Below are 25,810 nucleotides of genomic sequence, written 5' to 3'. Positions count from 1 at the left end.
GTAACCTGGGTTCTCACAGAAGATCTGTGAATTTTAGGCAGTTTTAAATTGTGCTTTCCAGGCTTGGAAAAGTAAATTATAAAAAAGGTGTGATACAATGCAGTTAAAAGTTTTGGGGTTGGTAAATGTTTTTGAAAGACACCAAGACTTTTCTTTTATTTAAAAAAACAATAATATTGTAAAATGCATTACAGTACATAGTTTTCTATTTTAAAATGTTTTATTTTATTTTTTTCTCAACAGTTGTTACTCTAGTCTTCAGTGTTGCATAATCCTTACAATATGTAGATTTTTACAGTTATGCTGCTTAATATTTTTGTGGGATATGTGGAATATGTTTCAATACTCTTTGATGATTGAATGGAACTTTCAGAAGAACAGCATTCATCTGTTTTTTTTTTCTTCTTACTGACCACAGATTTTTGAAACATAATACATAATACAATTTGATCAAAACATAGGAATGTACTCTCAATTTTTAGATTAAATTAGATTATTTTATATAATATATACTGAAAATTCTCAGATTTTTTAAATTAGAAGATGTCTATTATCCACCAAATTTTCTGTCTATTATTTTTTTCTCTCAGTAGTAATAATTTATCATATAAATATATTAATTACAAGGATGTAACATGGGGATTGGGTCTTGTTTCTTGTTGATTGTTTTCATGTCTTTCATTTTGTAGTTTGGCCACAGTCATGTTCTGTCATGTGATTCCCTTGTCTGTGTGTTATGTTTTGATTGGTTCATTGGTTTGTGTGTCATTTTCTCATTAGGCTTGTTCGACTTCATGCGGTGCCGCAAAGATCGGCTGCCGCCTGACAAAAGCAATTAATTCTGGTTAGAAAATTTGTCAGACTTTGATTGGCTCTGCAACCGCCTTACAATCACATGTGCCATCAAAGTACTGCGAGAGCAAAACGAGACCAGCCGCCCAGGTCAGGCGCTGCAGTTGCTCAAAATCGGCTGCGAGAGCCTTGATGACGACACACTTTATTCTCATTGGTTAGATTCTGATGACATGTACTTCATGTGTTGTGTGTTTATTCTAACAATTTAATTCCAGTAATGCTCACAAATCTGAGTTTTTATAAAAGTAAAGGTTTATTTTTTTTTTTTACTGTAGTCACTGATATATTGAGTCACGTTTATCAAAAAAATAAAAGATAAAAGCATATATATCCCTACTTTATTTGTATTTAAATAGTATATGTTTATGTTGAACTTTATTCATGAACAGATGGCACTGTATTAAGTAGTATATAAAAAGTATTTCTGTTGCTCATGAAAATGTTTCTGAAACATCTGTGTATTTGACAAATATTGTATTTATTTCACTTTCTTCTGTGTTAGTGTATGAAAACGAATGTGCGAGCATCACTACCGGGAGCAGAAAGTGTCGTTCATAGTGTAGTGTCAGCAGGCTAGTGTAGTTCATCTTGAACAAGCCTATTGGTTGTCTTAGTCATGTGTCCTGTCTCTCATTGGTTGGTTCTTGTCATGTGACCTGCATTGTTTGATACAAACAGACCTCATGTTGCCTTTGTTCTTTGTCGAGTTTTGATGTAGTAACCTGCTGTTGGTGAGTAGTCAGTTCATAAAAGCTGTTTGTGGGTTAATCACTATGCTCGCCTCCAGGGGACTATTTGTTTCAAAGGACTGGTTTCTTATGTACAGATGAAAATCACAGAATGTGATTCTCCAGTAATCATAAATGATTGATAAGTCATGGAAATTTGTAGCTCTAAAGGTGTGAGAAGCCTCTTATCATATACTAAATACAACATCATTCACTTCTTGCTGTATCCCTCATGCCAGCAACCATACAAGATCTCTGCCAAGCGTCTTAATATCTCTCCATGGGAATAATGCAATAACTTGCCTTTGACAAGGACACTATTCATTTGATCTGCACTAGTAAGGCAAAACTCTGCCTGTGGCCACAAGCTTTGTTTTGTGCGGCATCTCTGTCAGCGTATGTCACACTAATTGACTAGGGTCTAATTCCAGGACTCCTCTCTATCTGTCCCTGTCACATTCTGTCTTTTTCTCACTCTCTTTTTCCTTCACACACACACACACACACACACACACACACACACACACACACACACACACACACACTCAACACTTCAATCCAGCATTCATGTAAAATTACTAAAAGGCTCTTGTGTGATTATAGTGAGGGGTTACAGCAGAAAAGAAATGGAAGTGAATAAAATTATAAATGTGATGTAGGGAGATGAAGGGGAGGATTTGAGAGAGCTGGACATAGCTGTAGTGGCACTCATTTATGAAAGATGACAAACATGTTAAAGGGTTAGTTCACCCAAAAATGAAAATTATGTCATTAATGACTCACCCTCATGTCGTTCCAAACCCGTAAGACCTCCGTTCATCCTCGGAACACAGTTTAAGATATTTTAGATTTAGTCCGAGAACTTTCTGATCCTCCATTGAAAATGTATGTATGGTATACTGTCCATGTCCAGAAAGGTAACAAAAACATCATCAAAGTAGTCCATGTGACATCAGAGGGTCCGCTGGAATTTTTTGAAGCATCGAAAATACATTTTGGTCCAAAAATAGCAAAAACCACGACTTGATTCAGCATTGTCTTCTCTTCCGGGTCTGTTGTGAGCGCGTTCACAACACTGCAGTTTAGTGATATCCGGTTCGCGAATGAATCACTCGATGTAACCGGATCTTCTTGAACCTGTTCACCAAATCGGATATCACTAAACTGCAGTGTTGTGAACGCAACAGACCCGGAAGAGAAGACAATGCTGAATGAAGTCGTAGTTTTTGCTATTTTTGGACCAAAATGTATTTTCGATGCTTCAAAAAATTCTAACGGACCCTCTGATGTCACATGGACTACTTTGAAGATGTTTTTATTACCTTTCTGGACATGGACAGTATACCGTACATAAATTTTCAATGGAGGGACAGAAAGCTCTCGGACTAAATCTAAAATATCTTAAACTGTGTTCCGAGGATGAACGGAGGTCTTACGGGTTTGGAACGACATGAGGGTGAGTCATTAATGACATAATTTTCATTTTTGGATGAACTAACCCTTTGAGTAATTGGCATTTGCATTGGAGCTTAATTAATTGTAATGTGGTTTTAAAGTTAAGCATAATTGAATGCACATGCCTATTAATCTTGTTTGTTTATAAAATATTTAGAAAATAGAATTTTAGAAATGCAGGCACCTTAGAAGATTGCATTCCTGTCAACACGTGCAGTAATAGATTTTAGCATTTGTATGAACTTTTATTAACATTCTGCAGCGGTATGCATACTAGGGTGTTTCTTAAACTGCGGGCACTATTAGCCTTTTGGCCTTTTAAAAAATAAACTTTTCACTTTATTAATTTAATTGATTTAGTCACAATGTCTAATAGTGACATACAGCACAGTTTTTAATGGACCAAAATGGTAAAAAAAAAAAAATATATTATATTTACTCCACATCTAAAACAATGTATTTTGTTCGATAACATTATGTGATGTAAATTACATTTTAAACATTTTTTTTAAATAAAATGATAACAATTTTTTCTTGCTAAGGAATTTTTTTTTTTTTTATGTTACTGCCCTGGAACATGTAAGTGTCCCTAGTGGAAGAAATAAATAATACATGCAAATATATGCATATTAAAGGGTTAGTTCACCCAAAAATGAAAATTAGGCTGCACTTTACTCACCCCCGAGGCATCCTAGGTGTATATGACTTTCTTCTTTCAGACGATTCCAGTTGGAGTTATATTAAAAACAGTGAGCACAAACTAGATTTAAGTGATTATTACATTTTGAATATGGATTATTATTTTTTTTTTTTTACAAAAGTGCATCGAATTGCTACAGGAGGCCTTTGTTCACCCCTCGGAGCCATGTGAGATACTTTTTTTTTATGGAAGGGTGCTTTTTATTTCACTTTTTTGGACTGAAGGAATGCAACACCCGTTGAGTGCCATGAAACAGCTTGAAAGATCAAAGACAATTTTTAATATAACTCCGACTGGATTCGTCTAAAAGAAGAAAGTCATATACACCTAGGATGCCTCGGGGGTGAGTAAAATGCAGCCTTATTTTCATTTTTAGGTGAACTAACCGTTTAATATAGTAACTGCTCTTATGACACTTCACAAATATACTGTAATTTCTTATTACAGTATATTGAATTATACATGGCCTGATATGAAATAATGCAGATTTGTTGGCAAATGGTTATGAACGATTGTCTTTTTCTGATTAAGTATAGCTAAATTACAGAAAGAAAGACTGAATTATATTTTGAAGATTACAAACTGTGGTCAATTGGCCTGAAGGAATAGGTGTTTGTCTGACAGAAATGCGTTTCTGTAAATGTGAAAGAAGCATTAATTCAATGCAATTTATTCAGGGCCAAATTACATATACTGTATAGGGGAAGAATTCATAAATGTGGCACATTATGAAAGCTGAAGACAGGCAAAGAAGGGATGAGAAATGACAGGAGAGGGAGAAAGATATGACAGAGAGATCACTTGCCCACTGGTCATATCATCCTTGTTTATCATGCTCTCCCCATCTTCCCAGATGTCTCCTGTGCATCTGAGTGTTTGACATTGATATGGTTCAACTTCACTGTGACATAAACTCCTCCTCTGACTGGTCATTACCCTGCTACAGATCAGCAGCACTCATCCCCCCCAGGGATGTTTACACGCCCCCACACGCCAGCCTTTCCGGAGGCATCATCTGCCTCGCAGAGGTTCTGACAATGACCACATCATCTGATTAAGATCTGTTGATTCGCCTTCCCTGCAATTTCTTCTAATGCACCAGTACAGAGCATTCTGTCTATGGCTGTAGCAGAGGTAGACAGATGGTGGACAATATGCTTACAATGGATATGTTTTTAACTGTAAAAAATAAAAAAATAAAAAAAAAAAAATAACCTTTTCTGCAAAATCACAGCTGAAATAAAAGGTACTGAATGTTCCTCAAAATGTCAACAAATGTATTTCTTGGAACCTGTGATTCTTTTTTTCAGGATTCTTTGATGAATAAAAAGTTACAGAATTTATTTGAATTTTTTGTCAATTTAACATAATTGCTGAAGAAAAGTATTAATTTCTTAAAAAAAAAAAAAAAAAAGCTTACAGACCCTAAACTTTTGAACGGTATTGTGTATATTGTTACAAAATTTTGAATAAATGCTGTTCTTTTTACTCATCAAAGAATTCCTGAAAAAAACATACCATGTTCCAAAAATGTTTTAGAGTATTTATTTTAAGGTATATTAAAATAGAAAACTTTTATTTTAAGTTGTAGTTATATTTCACTATATTAGTGGTTTTACTGTATTTTTGATCAAATAAATACAGCTGTGCTGAGCATAAGCATGAAAAAACATACAGATCCCAAATATAAAAAAAATATATAAAAAAGTGCTATATATGTAAAGCAATGCTCACCAAAGTATTGTGATAATACATTTCAAAATAATATTATCATTAATTTTAAAATGTAATTTATTCCTGTGATATCAAATCTGAATATTCAGAAGCCATAACTCCATTCTTTATTGTCAAATTATCATTCAGAAATCATTTTAATAATCATGATGATTTGGATATTAATGTTGGAAACAGTTGTGCTGCCTAATATTTTTGTAGAAACTGTGATACATTGTTTTTCAGGATTATTTGATAAATAAAATCTTCAAAAGAACAGAACTGATTTGAAAGAGAAATCGTTTGTACCTGTAGTCTTTACTGTTACTTTTGATCGATTTAATTCATCCTTGGTGAATGAAAGTATTAATTTCTTTCAAAAGAAAAAAAGAAAATCTTACTGATCCCAAACTTTTGAACATTTCAGAATCCCACTGTATATAGACATGGAGCTTGTTACTGGATCCAGATGTGACATTTTATTATTGGCTCAAAATGTATGTTTGGCTACTGTGACAGCAGACATATTGTGTTTGTGTAAATAGTAAAATATTTAAGTTATAATCTGTAAAAACAGCATGTAGTATTGAGTGGAGTATGTCATCAGATTTGTGTGCGGTTTTTAACACAAATGCAAGCTGGCCTCAAAGACATCTGCTTGGCTGATGATGCATTCACAGAGTTCATCATCACCCAGAGCAGGAAAATCTGGACGATTAATGCATTCAGTGTTTTTGCATTGCCAACTTTACACTGTACAGAGAACTGGTGAGAGGTTATAAATAGTAGAGCAATTTGTGATATTAGTGGGATTTTGGTTCAAATACTACGATGATCCATTAGCAGCCCAGAGGTGCTATTGGTTTACTGGAAATCAAAGCTCATATGTAAATGCCAAGTAAACACAAGTTTTACCTTGTTGCAGAAGTGTGCTGAAATTTGGATTGCATACTGTGAGAACATTATGAAAACACCTACGCCAAACAGGAGGAGATGAAAGGTGTTGGCCAGTGACTCTGTTTTTGACTCAAAAACACCAAAAGAATGTGAAAGGTCTTTCCGGTAAGAAATGTGCTTTGAGGAACATGCAGTACTTGTTATTTTAGTCTTGCGATTTGGAACAGTGTGCAATGATTTTGCAGTTTTGACAGGCATTTCATTGGAAACGTTAGTCCACAATGAATACAAAGGTCCTTTTAGAGTCTGCAAAGAAATGTAGAAGCACAACAACAGGGAGAGGTGTTGTTTTGGCAGGCAGGTCACTGTTTCCTCCTCTCAAAGAGTAGTTTGACCCTTATCATGAAGAATGCAGAAAAAACAGTGTTGTTCTTTTAGACTTTAGATGCTAGCCAAAGAAGTGTTTAAAATCAGCTATTTGATATTTTCCAGTAAATGTTTCAAGTGGGACATTAGTCTTGCCCCAAGCCATAGTGCTGATTGGTGAGCGCTCAGCTTCCCCATGCTGTTATTTCACTTGCACAGGTCAGTTGAGGTTAATGAATAAGAGCACAGATATTTTCCCGAGGGCAACATGCACTTCTCTAATGGAGCTAAACAACTACATCAAACTTCACAGCGGTGTAAGTTTCAAGTAATATCTCCTACTACCCATTGCTTGTGATGGGCCGACCCTCCCTCAAGTCCTCCCACACAGAATAGCATTAAAATTGTATCACTTTCTAACACGACCAAGCTCTCAAAGCTTATGCGGTGTTAATATAAACTCTGGCAGGCGGTGGATATTTGCAGGCAGCTGATTGGGATGGAATTTGAATTGGAGCGTCTCAGGCGGCATTGCAGTTTTGGAGCCGTGATGGTACACTCTCGATTTGCCTGAGCAATCTTTCATTAGGGTTTGGACATACTGTAAGTGAAGATGAATGTTAGCCTCCCAGAACCCCTCCTGTCCTCGTTTCATTTTGACTACTGATGAATAGATGTTCACATGGCTTCAGAGAGAATAAATCCAAGGCGTTCATATTCGAAAGCTAAGCACAGCATGGCAGTATTTTAAAGGAAAAGTATTTGGGGGGAAATCTGTTAAAATTTAATGTGCAAAATGGAATGAGAAACCTGTCTGTTTCTTTTATTAGATCTTGCTTAGTGTGACTTTGATCAAGTCTAGACGTGAAGAACCAGAGCTAGCGTCGGCCCTTTGGAGGCAGCTGCTGAGATTCCTTTAGTAATCACTCTAGATTGTTACTATCTGTCAGTCTAACCACAGATGCTGAGCTAATTATGCTGTTGCCTGTTAGCAGGTGAAGTATGAGGATAAAGATGCAGTCTTGCTCTCCAAAAAGAAATTTGAACTTTGGCTGACCTTATTATACTGACTTGTCAAAAATGTATTCAGTGTACAGTATGTATGTGTATGATATTATTATGAATTAATTGTCATACAGATGTTGGCTATTTAATGATTTTGTCTGTTTAGTTGATGTCATTTAATCATAAGCTATATCAGATAGTAAAATTAATTTACTTATTTGGTTGTCATAAATTACACTATACAATCAAAATAGATTCCCTTTACAGCTTTATAAACTAATATTGCATAAGGGTAGATATTAAAGGAGCTGTATGTAAGAAATCTATTTCAATTAATCATAAAATGGCCCTGATGTGTCACTAGACATTAAGAAATCATGTTCATTTCAAATACTTATATCACTGACAACAGTAGTCCGGCTAGGATATTGTCATTTAAAAAGTGGACTTGCAGCCCTCAACTGATGTTGATGTTGTCATTTTGTGTTTTGGCCTGACGCGCCTCCCTCCACCTATCTACTAATCACGAAGTCAGTAGTGTTTCGGGATCCGTGTTGCCAGCTTTGCTGTAACCTACCCTAACTCCAGTCGGATAAAAATGTGTAATGTTACTAAATCAAAAAGACATCGTTATAATTCAGAAATTCGTCGTGACAAAGTCCGAAATAAAACCACAATTTGTATTGGAGATGCTTTTGAAAGATGGAGACGGCTGAAAACGGAGAAGAATTTGAACATAGACGCCAACGTTGCTAATTTTCTCCTGGACAGGTAAGATTCATCTATGCTTGGCTAACTTGTACTTGATGTCAATGGACATGTCATATATTCATGACAGTCGAACAAAGTTATTTATGTTTGTGCAAAGTAACATAACGTTAGCTCACATGGACGTATGCTAACATTAGCAATGCATTATAAGAGCCCGTTTCTCTGTCATTATGCTGAGACGCTGAGGAAAACAACATTAGCACGCCCATTATGGCAATTTGAAACGTAATTGAGACAGTAGCCTAGACTAAAAGTTACCGTTCTGTCTGTCAAGTACGAGCATAAATCTTTACGATTATACTGTCACATACGAGCATAAATCTTTACGATTATACTGTCACATACGAGCATAAATCTTTACGATAATATTTAACTAATGACAATTAGTACATTTTTTAAATACATAATTACTTATCAAAATATCTCTCATGAAGCATAAACATAATTACTTACTGTGTACGTCTGTTCGTCATCTGGCAACCTCGAGTCAGGGGGTAGGGGGAGGGGATACACTGCTCTACAGTATTTTTATAGTGATTGCAGTACCAGTTTAGGCCACAATCCTACATACGGCTCCTTTAAGAATGATAATATTTAAGATTTTTTTATATACACCCTGACCCTTGTATAAAAGTAATATATTTAAAATACATTTATTTAATACTAAATATAGTTAAAATCTATTAACATATCTACTGACATATCGCTCAAGAATTACTGATGTAAAAGTTATAATTCCACTTTATTTGGAGTACTGCTTGTGCACAATGCACATTTTTTAATATTCAACTATTCAAGTGTTTTAATGTCACTATTGATGAGGGTTTTATTACCTTTGAATAATATCAGCCTTTAAATGCAAAATATTTTAAGTTTTGTTCCACTTTAGCACAATCAAATTTACTTCAATATGTCTTTAGTTGGATTTCAGCACTTCTTCTGCATAAAGTGCATTAAGTATAAAATTAAAATTAGTTGTTCCAATTTAGCAGACTTGAAGTGTACCAGTTTAGTATGCCAAAATTACAATTGTAGTTTATTTTTATTAAGTACATAATATGTACAGTATTTGAAATGTATTTGTAATATACTTAGCATGAAATAAATATATTTCAGATACATTTTAGTATATTTCTTTTTCACTAGGGCATATACTGTATACATCATTAATTATACATTATATATATTTTACAATATTTACATATTTATGTGTTTAAAGTATTTCTGATTATATGATTGACAGTGTAATATTATAATGTTATGAATAGTAATAGTATATATGAAGAGTTTGGTTCCAAAACGTGATAAACGCCATTTTTTTTTTTTTTAAATGAGTTTCCGCCAAAATAAGTATTGTTTCTGGTCGGTGTTGTAAAGTAAATTTTTAATTTTATGCAAAATGCGATATTCGAATAGTTATTACAGTAGGTAATGTTTTCTTCCTTTTTTTCCAAACCATGACAAGCACCAGTCTCCCTTTTTTGCAGAATGCATATATCCGCTCAACCAATCACAGCGCAGCATTCCAAGCACTGCCATGGCTGTAAACAGTAACAACCAATCACAGAACACCATTTTGAATACACTCCAAATCTTAGTTTTACTTCTCTACTTTGTACTTTGTGATCAACAAACAAGGGCTGCATGATAAATCACATGTGATTGTCATCCGCATATCGTTAGTAAAGCCGATTGTGTGATTAATAGTACCGGTAAAGCTCCATCACGTGCTTTTAGATGGAGCGACATTTAATACACAGAGCCGTAGATCACTGACAAGCTGCGCTATATTGCGTTCATTAGATTTATCATATTCGATTATGAACGCGATATTGCGTAGCTTGTCAGTGTTAGTGTTTTTATTAATGCCATTTATGTTTTTGTTAATACAGCATATAGCACTAGTCAACTAAATTAATGTAACATGGCACAGATGAATGCACTTTTGGAAGTTGAATGTAAGGGAAATTTCATTTTGGGATTTCTGTGGTCTAATGTGATATTGTTGTTCTTGTTCATGTTCTTGTTCATGATGAAATTTTCTTTTATTGCTTTAATTAATTTATAGCAAACAAGATGACCCGTTGAATTAATTTTGGAAGCGATGACTGATGGATGTATTTTTTGTCCAGTGCCTCTGTATAAGTATTGATTATGATATAATATAATTAGTACTGACTAAGTTTAGAGGCTATCATATGTGGATCAACTTACTATGTTGTGTATTTTCATCAGTTTCAATATGAAAAATAACTTTCATATTGATTAAGTGGATTTATTGCATTTTGAGAAAAAAATATAAAATTTTATAATAAATCTTTAAAAAATCAAAACCTGGATTTTAATTTTTAATGTTATTATAACCTAAAGATGCTATGTGAAAGTTTGAAACAGAAAATAGTGGTTTTCATCTTGCTACTTTTTTGTTACTTTCATTTTTACTCAAATTAATTAAAATGGATTTATTGCGTTTTGGAACCAAACTCTTCATATGTCCTAAATTATCTTCATGTACGCAGATTATTTTAAAGCAGCTCAACCTATAATGGACAAAAATATTATGCGAATATAAAGCTAAATTGAAGCACAACTGTGTTCTTGTTCATTCTTTTGAGTGAGCGTGGCATGAACCGGTGCAGGCGGAAGTTTATACTTCAGACATTCTTCAGGAGCTCTTTGAATGTGTTTTACTGTATAGTGTAGAGTTCATCTGCAGTGCTTACATAATCTACTACTGCACCAGAAACAGAATCATACAATGGGCATTTCATGGCTTTTCTGTATTCAATTAAAATTCCATTTGGGTGGAAATGTGATTGAAATTTAAAGTGCACAATAATTTTAAATCATTTGTGTTCTGCATGTATTCATCATGGATTAGGAAATATCATGCAATGTAACAAGCTCAACTAAAAGATTCACAACAAATGGGAAACATTCATAATTAAATGTAAGCATATTTTCATTCATTGCTGAACAGTATTGACAAGAAATTAAAAATTGTGACTTAATGTTAATCAATATTTGTATAAGCTGTTAATTCTTTTTGAGCTCAAGTATTAAATTAGTTACATGCAAAATTCAACTGTTATCTGTATTTGTTAACCATATGCGAGTAGCACTTAAAAAATTTGTGTATGTTTTTTTATTTATTCATTGATTTTCAACTGTAAATTAGCCATGAATTTTGGAATATTTTTTAAACCATATTTCATACTTTTTCCAGATGTTTTATCATTCTCTGATTTATTTATTTTTTATTCTTTTTTAAGTAAATACTTCTATTTTTCCCTGTTTTTCATTTTCGCTATGGTGCCATCAGCCAATTTGTGTTGTCAAGACATCATTTTCCTGTGAGTAATCACATGGCATTTAGTCTATCTATCAACTGTTAAATATAACCAGGCTCTCAAGATGGCAGATTTCAAATCACATGCACCCACCAAGCAATAGCCATTGAAATGGTTGCGAAAGGTAACAGATAACTCCAGATTTTACCTCATTTTTTGCTACATGTCAGATCAGTTTCTTATGAACTTCCTTTTATGTTTATGTAGACAGCTGCACACACAGATAGTGGACACGGAGTAAGCTCACCATGACTTTTCATCAAATGTTATTTACCTCTAAATGGTTGCATCATTTACAAGGTCAGGGTTTCTGTGTTTAGAGAGTTTTAATGGCTGTTTATGGGGTGGTGGATGTCATCATTAATGTTCCTGCTCTCGGTCTGTTGCGGGTGATTTAATTAGTGTGTCTATGGTGATTCTGGGCAGAGAGCTTGCATATTAATGTTCTCATCGATGGACACACACAGCTCTGGGAGGAAACATAATGGTGCAGGGGCTAAATGTGGCCATGCAGGGTTGATTGCTGCTAATTTGTTTCTCTTCTATGACGATGGCTGCGCTGACAGGAAGCGTAAGACAAAAATTGCACTTGACAAACAGGATACGATTTGATCACTTCCTTCGCTTTCGTGGCGAATCTTGTGTGTTAGACGACGTGTCCATGAATTTCTTAGCTATTATGAGTTTGTTCTCGTCTAACTTGTCAACATGCCCAGTGCAATTTACATCCTCTTCTTAGCAACCGAACACCCACTTCAGAGCCGGCATCCCTTGGATAACATTAGAGGATTGTAAAATTATAGGAGCATGCATTTTGCTATATGCCACAGTCAATACATGTTAGCTTGTTAACAATAGGACTCAAGCCATTAGTGTCTCAAAGGACTGTTTGTCAAATCGCATTTCAAAGCACATGCACTTTATTACAGTGATGTTGAAGGGAAGGGATATCCCTCAGCAGCACAATGGGATATAAATGCATGATAAGCATGACTCCTTCGTCTGCATGTGACAAAATCCTGTTGTTATACTACAAAACTTTCAGCTCTGATTTAATCGGCCAAGACATAAGGCCTGTGTTGAACTGGATTGCATAATGATGTTTGTGCAATTTACCACGCGAGCGTGAATGGCTGGTTGTAGCAAGGGAGCGCTAATAAATTTAAAAGATTGCTCTTTAAATGTTGGGTGGAAGCTGAGCATGAAATCCCACCGATGAATTGTTCATGACGTGGTTCGATTATGTGGAGGCATGGCGGAGGATGCAGGGAGGCCCAAAGTGCTCCTGCAGGAATATAGATGAACGAGAGGTAGAGCACAAGAGTGTCACAGGGTTCAGAGAAGAATTCAGCTTCAAGCTAATGCCTCCTTTCTTCTCTATTCTCTTTCCCTTTTCTTCCATTTTCCATGCTAAAACTTGTTGTACTATTCCAGGAGTGTCATACACCTATACTTTATTCAAAAGCCCCAGAAGCAGTAACCTAGGTAAGATAACTTAAGGCTTAAGAGTGTCATTAATCTTTTTATTCATTTTAATATACATTACAATATGGGGTCAGTAAGTTTTTTTCTAAAGAAATCTATTTTTGGAAGTTGCATTTAAAGTTTGCTTGCCTCCAAAGGTAATTTCTCGCCAGTGTACCATTCTTTCTCAGTCGGTGTGTTGCTTGTATATAAAATGTTCATTGGTTCATTGGTTACTTCTCCTTAGTTGCCATTGATTATGCTCTTGTGTATTTGTTTACTCATTGGTTGTAATTAGCTTTGTCTTCCAATACATATAAATGTTTCACTACTTGTATTGACTTCGTCTCGACCATTTATTTGAAGCACAGAAGATATTTGCATCCACCATAAACACCTTTTATTTTCTCACATGTATATTTTATGCAACTCTTCAACAAAATTGATCTGATCTTTAATCGTGGACTCAAAGCCTCATCTTTCTTAGAATAGATCTGAACTCAAATATTTGGCTTGGCTTAAGATACCTTTTTGTTTGATTTATTCATTTTGAATTGATGCACCCAACTGCCATAGGGCCAGATTTACTGCGCAATTCCAAAACAGCACTGATGGGCGTGGAAATTTCTGTGGGTGATTTACTGACAATGCGCAAATTAAAGAACACAGACACAACATCTCATTTGCATAATGACCAGCAAAATATCAGAGCAACGCAAATTAGGGACTATTAAGGATATTTTCAGATTCAGATTACATGTTCTTCTGGGCATTCCGATAAATAAATAAATTAATACTTGTGGAAAAATTCTTCTCCCTTCTGTGCTTTTTTTGTGGGGTGTTTAATAGTGGTGCAAATACCAGTAATTTGACGAGCAAGCATTAGCAAATCTTGTTGCATGATTCAATTTAACACTCTCCTCCCATAAATTTTGAATCTGAAAAGGAAACTCCTAAATGCATATTCAATAAGGTAAGGAGCAAAAATAACTGTCCACGGCTTTCCAGGGCAAATTTTTCACTGCGCGTCTTTAGTAAATCCTGACTATACTATTGTAATGCCAAAAGACAGTTTGTGGTGGTGTGGTGTTTGCGGTTTCTGATTTTTTTCTATCATTTTTTTCATAAGTTATACTTCTATCTTTTTCACTCCCTGCCCAAGATTTCCCTGTCTTAAGTTCTTCTTTTGTAAATTATGAGGTTGTTTATGAAGTCTTTGGGAGTTTCCCAATGATTTTCTTGTAGTGTGAATTATCTGAACAGATTCACTAAAGCATTGGTGCGTCTCTTAATAACATGCATTACAGGATTATTTTGCTAGCAAGGAGCATTCTCTCTTTTGTGAATACAAATCAGTGAATTTGTGGACTTTAAATGGGAGTGCATCGTGTGCATGTGCATGCGTATGTGCCATGCTAAGATTGTAAAGCAATCATAGCATACATTTGATTTCTTTCAAAGATGTTTGCATTGGCAGATACACTAAAATAGGTACCGGATCTAGATCGTTGTGGGTCAGATTAAACATCTGTTGTCTGCTCTGATTTCCTTCTGGCTTTTCCTCATGCAAGTATTACGCATCCATCAAAAGAGTCATTCATATATTTATTTTTACCTATTTGTTTCTTTTTTCCTCTTCTTTTGTCCTCTCTTCTCTTGGCTAGGTGGCTACATCTGTGTGTAAAGCAATTAATGAGTTAGTGTGACATTTGACGCAGGTGCTTGTCCTCTTCCTAACTCTAATGAGCAGACATCCTCTGTCGGAGACAGGCCCCTGACCCTCTCACCCGACAGCACCCCACAGCTGCCAGTGGACACCAGACCAATACCAAACACGAGTTTACACAGAATAACATTAACCATGCTTTCTCCCTGACTTTGAAAAGGAAGTTGAGAGAGAGAAAGTGTGCAAACATGTGGATGGTGATGCTCAGCTATAATGGCATTGGCAGACAGCAGGGAGAGATCTATAAATCTTTTATGGAAGCACAACCAAAGATTCTGTGTCCAGCTCTAAACACTAAGCTCATTAACTTTATTGCACGTTATCATAGCACCGCAACAATATCTGTCTAGTTTGTATCATTGCTGTAAATTGAAAGCAATTACAAACTGTAAATGTAATTTTCCAGCTGTGAAATAGGACATTGGATGATGAACTGTGACTTACGTGAGTAATGAAATATTCATGGTACTTAGCTGTTATTTCCCACATCATGTTCAAAGTTGACAGCAGTATGTTATAGTTTTTTTATAATTAATATATAATTATATATAAATATAATTAATATAACAAATTCAATAAAAATTTAAAACCGCTACACACTTTCATTGTGTGGAAGCACACAGCTCGGACATTCTGCTAAACTTTTTTTTTTTTGTGTTTACATTTTTAAATATGTTAACGATTTTAAATTGTAATAATAATGTTTATATTATTAATATATTTTTAATATAATGGCCTGGTTTCACAGGGAGGGCTTAGACAAAGCCAGGATTAGATCGTAGTTCAATGAAGACATTTAAGCAATTTTTATAAACATGCTTAAGAAACAACAACAACAAAAAAAAACACACACATTACTGGTGTGCATCTTGAGACAAAACAAAGGCACTGATATATTTTAAGATCCGTCAGTGCTGTCACACTTCACAAGGAGTCAATGAACGAGGAGACGAGGAGACGAGGAATTCACAAAACGAGAGTCTTTAATAATCCAAATGGGGAACATAGAGCATTCAAGAACCGACCAACACCTGGACACACCTGGAATCAAATTAACAATCATACTAATCAGACTGGGGAGAAACTGGGTCAGAGAACACAACAAAACAGTCCAGGGGCATGACAAATCAAGTCAAGTCAAGTCAAGCACACAGCTTGGACATTTCTTTTTGTGTTTACATTTTTAAATATGTTAACGATTTTAAATAGTAATAATAATGTTTATATTAATAATATATTTTTAATATAATGGCCCGGTTTCACAGACGGGGCTTAGACAAAGCCAGGATTAGATCATAGTTCAATAAAGACATTTACAGTAAGCAATTTTTAGAAACATGCTTAAAAAAAAAAAAAAACACACATTACTGGTGTGCATCTTGAGACAAAACAAAGGCAGTGATAGTGCTGTCACACTTCACAAGGAGTCAATGAAGCCAGGAACGAGGAGACAAGGAATTCGCGAAACAAGAGTCTTTAATAATCCAAATGGGCAACATAGAGTACATGGAAGACATGCAAGAACCGACCAACACTAACAGAATGGACTCGGGCTTTTAAACTGGGCCAGAGAACACAACAAAACAGTCCAGGGGCATGAAAAATGCAAGTTTCTTTTAGTTGAAACAGCTCAGACTTAGATTTTAGTCTAGGACAAGGCTTAAGCCTTGTCTGTGAAACTGGGGGAATAATATTTAAATATTTCTCCTGTATTTTTGATCAAATAAATGCAATAAAAAACAAACAAACTGAACCCTCCCAAAAGTGTAGTGTATATCAAAATAAATAAAAATTATAATTAAATAAATATATATAAATCATATATAAATAAATGATATTTAGCAATTGCATAAATCCACCACGATATGCCTTCGGAGCCCACACTCAATTTTATGTTTTTTGTTGTTGTTGTTGTTGTTATTATTATTATTTAATTTAGGATCTTTGTAAGTCAGGGCCCTGATGTAGTACTCTCTGCATTACTTCTCCATAGCATGCAAGATATCAAAGCAACTGACACTGTTAATTATTGCACAGATGGGAATCTTTATTTTGTGCACACTCAGTTTAGAAGGCATTTAGGAAATGAGAAGGGAGATTGAAAATGTCATGCTCATATTTAAGCGTAAGCGCACCTGAGGGGTCTGTGCCCACTCGACCGCTGCTGGACTGACAGAAGTGGTCAGAGGTTGGCTAAGGCATCAAGACTGAGGGAAAGAGGGAAAATGCGGTTGTTACATTCTTCAAAGATTGTAACAAAATATACTTTTTACATAATCTGTTTTTATCAAAAATGAAAGGGACCTTAATGTTTCTTCTATTTTGTTTGTAATTCGTCTTTGACGCTGCCTAAAATCTTGATAAATCTTGTGTTTCACATGGTTCAGAGCCGTAAACATTACCTTGGCGACACTATATGCTGCTATCAAAATGATAGGAAGTTGATCATACTTGACTCGCTGTCTTTTTGTCATTTTGTTGTGTTTGTGAAGAATGAACCCCTCCTTCATCTCTTCGGCTACAGAAAATGCTTTCCTAATGGAGGGTTGTCAGACCAGGCTTTCACTCATATTGAAATTCTCACAGTTCCTTTCCTTTGTCCCCCTTTCCAACGTTCCACTTCATCTCTCAGAAGTGACGAGTGCTTTTCAGCCACGCTTAATGTCAGTCAAACCAATGTTTAAAACTGTAAATTATTGTAATCAACTGCTCAAAGAGGAAATCCTTTAAGAGAGATTTCAGTTGGATTCAGGGTGAGAAGATTATGCATGTAATGGCATCACAGTTTTACGACCTCTTGGTGTACAGACACTTCATTCATTAAACACTGTCAAACATAAAATTGTTTTTTACACAGGATGCATAAACAGATGACAATTCAGTAACTGTATTGTGAAACACTTTCAAAGATATAGCTCTTTTCAAATATATATATATATAAAATTCTAATGCCATCTTTCTCTCTCTCTCTCTCTGCAGTTAAACCGACAGTCATTGATGTTGATATCTTCGTAAATAGTATTGGACCTGTGTCATCAATAAATATGGTGAGTGGATGCATGTCCATAAGCTGTGCTATTTTAGTCATTATGAAAGTTGTTTTGATGATTTTTAAAGGGATAGTTCACCCCCCCCACAAAAAATTATATATATATATATATATATATATATATATATATATATATATATATATATATATATATATATATATATATATATATATATATATATATATATATATATATTTTTTTTTTTAGTTTTTATTTATTTTTATTTTATTATTTAATTTTTTTACTTTTTGTATGTTTTTTTATTTTACTTTATTTTTCTGTGGAACACAAACACAATTTTTCAAGAATCTTCATACCACTATTATCCATAAGACAGCATAAATAATTTGAGAATTTTCATTTGGGGGTGAACTTTTATTCCTTTAGTGTCTCCTTTTCTCTATTTCTGTCAGCCTCACTTTCTCTCATTCAACAGTTATAGTTTTGTCCCATAGGTGACATATGGCTGTAGGTTTGAGTTGAAAGCAGGGCCACTAGCTATCCCTCTGAGATGTGAGTCTAATGCTTAAGCTTCATCTCCCCTGAGGCACAGAAAAGCTTCAGGGGAAAGACAGAGTAAGAAAAGACTCAGACTTAAAATGAGACATATGAAGCGGCAGAGGAAAAGAATATCTATGTTTTTTTGGACAGTGGTTGGCACTTGATATAATAGTTCATCATAAAAATGAATCGCCTTTATCTACTGTAGTAAAAAAAAATTAAATAAAGCTGCAGCTTGTTCCATATTTATGTGCGCTTCAATAGAAATCATATGTAGATGTGGACGACGGCGACAGATCACTTCAAATGGATGTTAAATTCCTCTGGAGCTCGACAATACAGTGTGTGTATTCACTTCCAATTATCACAGCACAGGGCTCTGAGAATTTTTGGATAATGAGTAGCGGCCAAACAACAACCTGAAGAAACAGCAGCTATTGATCGATATGTCACCTAACAGTGTGTTAAGGGCTTTTTTAAAGCCTTAAGGGAGATGTTTATTACAGTTCACAGAAGACAATAATTTTCAAGAGTGTTAAAAAGTTTTCAAGGTCTAAACGTTAAGATAGGACATTGGCATTCTTTTTTTTTAGACTGACATCTGAATGGAACCTGAAAGGTTGTTACCTCTGCAACGAACACAATCATGCATATTCACATGATTTATTTGCATATTCAGCCTAAAGAGGTAACAAAAATGTTTCATTTCTCAGAGGAATTTGGCATTCGTAATAACACGAATGGAAGTCAATTAACATGAAATATCTAACTTATTGTAATCTTCCTATCTTTTCATTTTGGTTTATTGCATGGGCTTTATTAGTTGTCAGAATGCAAAGTGCGAGAAACATTTAAATATGCTTAAATTGATCTATTATCTTGTGCTCTGTGACACTGTGTCTCTCCATCTCTAAATATCTAATTTATTGTCCATGACTATTTCATTTTCTTGAAATGGCGCACATACAATAACTTTGTCAGGCAGGTTATTTGCACATCTGCGATAGGACCGGCTCAGCCATCAAAGCAAATAGCATTTTTATTTTCTGCAGCTGGCCTTTACACCATCCACCTTAGTAAATAAAAACTTGTTTTACACAACCAAAAGAGGAAAATTCTAAAATATATATTCAAAATAGTATATACTGTTGCCTATATTTGTCATATAATAGTTGTAGTGGAGATCTTATAATATTCAGGACTCAATAACTCCCTCCTCAAGACTTCGATCTCCTATCTTGGTCCGAACCTGCTGCTTGTGAAAAAGTGAAAGTGAAAGTTGTGAGATTTGTCAAGTATGGTAACCCATACTCGAAATTGGTGCTCTGCATTTAACTCATCCAAGTGCACACACACAGCAGTGAGAAGTGAACACACCGTGAACACACACCCGGAGCAGTGGGCAGCTATATCCAGTGCCCGGGGAGCAACTGGGGGTTCAGTGCCTTGCTCAAGGGCACTTCAGCCATGGGTATTGAGGGTGGAAGAGAGCGCTGTTAATTCACTCCCCACCCACCTACAACTCCTGCCAGCACCGAGACTCGGACCTGCGACCTTCAGGTTACAAGTCCAATTCTCTAACCATTAGGCCACAGCTGCTTTCCTGTGCTTTCCTTTGTTTAGCCACTGCTGTAGTACATAGTGTGGAAACTCTAGAAAATTAATAAACACCTACTCAGAAGCCACAACAGTGATTCCAGTGGGAGGGTTTTTGGCTGTGAAACTCAATCGCTTTATGCACTTAAAGAGTGTCATCGTGCTGCATTGGTCGCCTCTGACATACAGGTACATAGCAACCATTGTAACCTCTCCACAGTGGTGTTTAGAATTTTTGGGGAAAATATTTATTATATTTTTATTATTATTTATATGAGTGACAAAAAAAATTGTAGCCAGCCACATAAACAACCAGTTAAAGACCAAGCAGGTGTCTCTGCCAACAGGTTGCACTGGAATTTGCTCAAACAATTGCAAACAGTAAGGAATAATCCTGGTAACTACAATAAGGTTGACATCAACTAACTATGAACCAGTTCTTCTACAGCATTTATTAATCTTAGTTATGGCATGATAACTCTCAGAGGAATTGGCATGGTAATGTACATGACAATGTTAATGTATTTGGTCTTGGCAGAATAGATCTGCGGAAGAGCAAGTACTGAGACTTGCTACTGCAAATACATCCACAACATGCTGCTGTGACTGAGCATGTAAGAAATACTGCTGCTGCACATATAACATATGTATATGAATAACCCCCATAGCATCCATGATCACCCTGTATCAGATCTATGCAGGTGGACCTGGGGAGGTGGAGGGTTTCTGAATTGCACTGCTACTGCTACAGCAAACACAAGCCAAGTATTTGAACGTTGAGAAGCGAGCCCATTGGCTACTGATACAGGAGAGAACCAATTAGCTGTGCTATGTAATTATGATGTCATTATGTCAGATTTAGTTAGACCTAACGGACTGTGCCATCGAGAGTTTCATGTCAGAATTTTGGATTTGATGTTAATCTCAGCATTTACTAATACATTTTTAAGACCAAACGTTGTATGTTAACATTAGTTAATTCACTGTGCACTAAAATTATTATTACTATTTTTATGTAGTTACATCAACATGTTAACAGGTTAATAAATAATGTAAAAATGTATTGTTCATGATAGTTACTTCATTAACTAATGTTAAAAAACAAGACCTTATTTTAAAGTGTTACCATAATCCTAATATGAGTGGAGCCCATTTTTCCTGCCATTCAGCAAATCATTTCCTCTGCTTTAAGATCATGATGTAAAGACAGTTTTATTAATTTCATTAATGAATATGTAAACTAAATTAGATATAATAAAATATTCATCAATGTAACTATAGTTTAGCTGCATAATCTATTAAACAAAGAGTATTATAGATACACATTAGGATATTTTATCTATGCCTTTTGGTCCTTATTAAAATTAAAATATCTTTATGTTTTTATTTCAGTTAATTATTAATAAGGACTCTTTATTTGTTTAGTATTTATTAATAATTACATTGGAATTTATATTCATTATTTTAATTGTTATTATTAAAATAATACTTTATTATGATGAAGCACACTCTTCAACTTGTAATTGATTTTGTGTGCCTTATTTATCCCTGTAATTATCTTTAATGGCATACATCATTCGTGTACATTAATAAATGCAAAAACATTATCAGCTAACTACCAAACCAGCTGTACATGTAATGGACAGAAAATACTGTGTGTAATTTACCTGCAATTAAATCAAGCCATTATTATTCAAGTTCACGCTGTGATGGTGGATTAGCAAAATAGAGCTTAATAATTGTTATGCACAGGATGTGCCAAAACCATTGTCAACCAGGAACAAACTCTCTCTTGTTATCGGTTGTTGTTTGTGGCACCAGAATGCTGGGCTGCTCAATAATTATGGTGGCTAGCACATTTAATATGTCATTGATTGTTGTCTTAAAAGAGGTCTTCATTTGTGTTCTGGTTATTCTGAATCTGATAAAGTGAATAAACTTTAATACAAGTAAGCAAATGTATAGATTTCTGTGAAAAGTGCTTGTACACAAGTGCTTGTCTCAGTGCTTCATCCTCCTTCCCCGTACGCCACCACTCCAGTAGCACAACTTTTACACAATAAATTAAAGGCCTAGGGAAATTTCCCCCAACACAGCAGATCGCTTTAGCTGCACCTAATTCTCCATGTGCCATTTAAAATCCCGTGGATTATAGGTAACAATTATATGAAAGAATATAGGGATTAGGTAGTGGGGCAGATCATCACCATCTCAAAACGCAGTTAATACCCTGCAGAGACAAGCAAAGGTCCTGTCGCTCTGTGCTCGGATCTCCCTACAGAAAAGGTGAAAAGGTTTAAGCACGGCCCTCCGGCTTCACTCTTTTTCTGGTTGACTGTGAGCCTGGCCACACCTGATTGCTCTCAGACCTTGCTTCTTTCAACTGCGTATTGATCTCATCCTCAGCTTGCTTTTCCTTCCTGCTCATCTGTTACGGATTGCACTCATTTCCCAGAGAGAGACAATGGCTCATTGCAATTTTCTTTTTTTGCCAAACTGTGTTGATTTTGATTGATTATGGTAGCCTTAGATGTTTAAGCCATATCTAACTTTAGAGATGGTGTGGGATCAATAAGCTGTGGTATCTTTGAGTAGGATTCGCTCAACACCAAACTGAATGAATGTGATAGCTTTGCATATAATGGGAACATTTACTGAATTACTTTAAAAGGATAGGTCACGCAAATATGTAAATTTTGACACTATTTACTCTCTTAGTTTATAAGAAGATTGTATATTCATTATATATAATATATGTAATGCATTCAATTTTAATTGTAGAAACAGGCTTTCATGTAAATTGTATTACGTTGTAAACAGAAACGTTGCTTTCTGAACTGCTGTTGGATTTGTACTGATACAAAAATCTGATTTTATTTTTTTTTTGTACCACTATACCGTGAAACCCTACCTGTGGGAGAGATATTGAAATCCCAGCAGTTCATCGGTCTGCTGCCATTACAAAACTGGCAGCAATTCTGTCTTCTGAATTCAATCTTATCAAGACCTGTCAAATCTGTATGTATCAGTCAGTGGTGTTTACATACTCAGTCTATATTTTGATAACACATACACTGAGGTGCATATACATCTAAATGAAAATTTCACTCGGTTCGGTTACACTGATGAAGCCGGGGAGAGCTCATTTCATGATGAAACTTGGCTGTCACATGTCATTCACTCCTGGGCTCAGAATGAATGTCACATTTTGCACTACAGCTCATGTGCTTGATTTACTGATGCTTAGAAAATAAATATTTTATAGTTTGGTTTAAATGTGCTGCTACAGTTGCTCTGAGTATTGATCAGCTCTGTTTGTGCATCAATCTGAGACAAATTGTCTGTGGAAAGGCCATCAATAACGGAGTTCATGCAGAGGGTATTCACAAGGGTTCAAGATTGGTTGGTCAAAATGACCCAGTTTGCCCCTGCTGGTAGATGTTGTTACTGCAGCATCTGGACCCAGAAAGCAACTTTTTTTTCTGTTGATAGCAATACGAAAGTTTCACAGTATTCTCTCTTTATATTTATTTATTTATTTATTTATTTATTTATTTATTTATTATTTGCAAACAATATATAAACTGCAAATGTGTCATTATATTATAATACACTGAAAAAATATTTAGGCCCAAATTTATGTATTTGAAATACATTAAATGTCCACTCATTTGGATTTCAGTGTTTATACAGTACGTTTGTGCATTTAATAAGTAATCATTTTAATAATAAATTTAAAATGATTCATATTTGTCGATCATACATGAAATGGGTAAGAAACAGATAAGACTATTTGCATATATACATTCATATTTACAATATATTTATAAAAATTGTTTAGAATACGCATAAATCTGCTCACTTTGAAGACAATTTAATTTATATAGTTTAAAAGTATGAACATACAGCTAAAATATAGCTAGCTGTGCAACATGCAATATTTAGTTAGTAATTATGCAAAATATATAAGAATAAAACAAATTGGATATATTGATGGTAAATATATAAACCTTTGTATTGTGTATTTAGAACACAAATATCCAATTTAGGATTTTTTTTTTTAGTGTAACTACTGTACACCATCTGGATCACAAAAGCAAGCCATTAAAAATGATTATAAAACAATTTTATTTATTCAATTTACAAAGTATGAACATGGATAAAATATGGCTAGCTGTTGAACAAGCATTATTTAGTCAGTAATTAGTTCAAATGTGTGAAATTAAAACAAATTAGGTGCATTGACTATATATGAATCTTGTTATTGTGTATTTATAACACATTTGTTTCTGTTATATTTCACGTCACTCTAAAAAACACTGGGTTAAAAACAACCCAATTTGGGTTGTTATTAACCCAAGGGCTGGGTAAATTTAGGACAGAACCCATCTTGTGTTCAGTTTACCCAGCATATTGGGTTGTTTATTTAACCCAGCATAATGGCTTGATTTAACCCAGCTAATGAGTTTATTGATTTTTACTATATTACTAGCTTATTTTTTACTTCATACATTAAATAATGTTTACAGATGAACTTAAATCCTCTAAACTTTTCAAAAATACTCCAGACAACCACTGGTTTGCATGATAACTTCTTTTATTTCCCTTTACTTATCATTTACAGCATTGTTTTAATAGGCTATACATATTGTCTATATCTAAACTCATTTAACAAACATTAGAAGAAAAAAATCAACATTTAACAGAAGTAATTTGTGTGTAATTGACCAGTCTCTGTTGTTATTCTGTTTCCACCGAAACGGCGCTGGTTCTTGTGCCCGAGCTGGAGTCATGTTCGGCGGGGAACCGCCACCCTATGTTTCACTCTAGCCGAAAACATGCTGTGACTCCATAACCTGCCAATAAACAAACAATAAAAAGCTCTGAGGACATGTTTTAACATCCAAATTATAATATTCTGTATCTTTATGAATATAATCGTTTATTTTATGCAAAGCACCAGGCTTTTCCATCGCGTGAAAAGTCTTCGATTGTTAATGGTGATCACACCGCGAGCTTGTATGTTGCTCTGCATAAAATTGAAAGATATACAGCACAGTAACGATTTTATAGATAAAATAAAATGTACACAAACCTGTATTTTATCGAAGAATGCATCAATTCGATGGCGCTTAGAACTCCTCTCTCGTGAAGAGAAGACGCAAAATCCCCACGATAAATAGCTCAACCGCTGGGTTACGTCTGACCCAGGATCTGAGTAACACAAATACTACCCAAACATTGGGTTGTTGTGTCTGACCAAGGAGCTGCAAAACAACCCAAACACTGGGTTTTTACATTTGACCCAGGAGCTGGGTAACACAAAAACCACCCAAACACTGAAAAAATGGATCTGAAAAATGATTTTTTTTAGTGTGTGTTGAGGGAATTGGCAAAATAAAAAAAAAAAGGAAAGTTTTATTTTGGATGGGTTTATTTTTTTGGTTGGGGAGGAGGGTTACTAAGCAGGTATTGAATAAGGAAGGGAGCCGTCAGCCAACATCTGCTTGTCAGTTTGAAGTCAGCGGTCACTCCATTCACTGAGAGATACAAGCTTGGCCTTGGCCAGTGACTGCCAGAGGGTGTTCAGGCTTATTGGAAGGGTAAAAAATGGCCAGTGTGAGATGATCAAA

The 25,810-nt window shown here is 35.0% G+C and overlaps 1 protein-coding gene across 4 annotated transcripts in view; it reads left to right on the top strand.

Annotated features, from left to right (window-relative positions):
- The window catches only part of LOC109089388 (gamma-aminobutyric acid receptor subunit gamma-3-like), a 108,659-nt gene that overhangs the window by 14,157 nt on the left and 68,692 nt on the right, over nucleotides 1–25,810 (top strand). For all 4 annotated transcript variants that reach the window (XM_042726141.1, XM_042726139.1, XM_042726138.1 and 1 more), the window contains one exon: nucleotides 18,010–18,077. In XM_042726141.1, coding sequence (XP_042582075.1) covers nucleotides 18,010–18,077 — 68 coding nt within the window. The remainder of the gene's footprint in view (nucleotides 1–18,009; nucleotides 18,078–25,810) is intronic.

This window comes from Cyprinus carpio, chromosome B6 (genome assembly GCF_018340385.1).
Source record: "Cyprinus carpio isolate SPL01 chromosome B6, ASM1834038v1, whole genome shotgun sequence".
NCBI lineage: Eukaryota > Metazoa > Chordata > Actinopteri > Cypriniformes > Cyprinidae > Cyprinus > Cyprinus carpio.
This window is presented reverse-complemented; position numbering and strand designations above follow the sequence as displayed.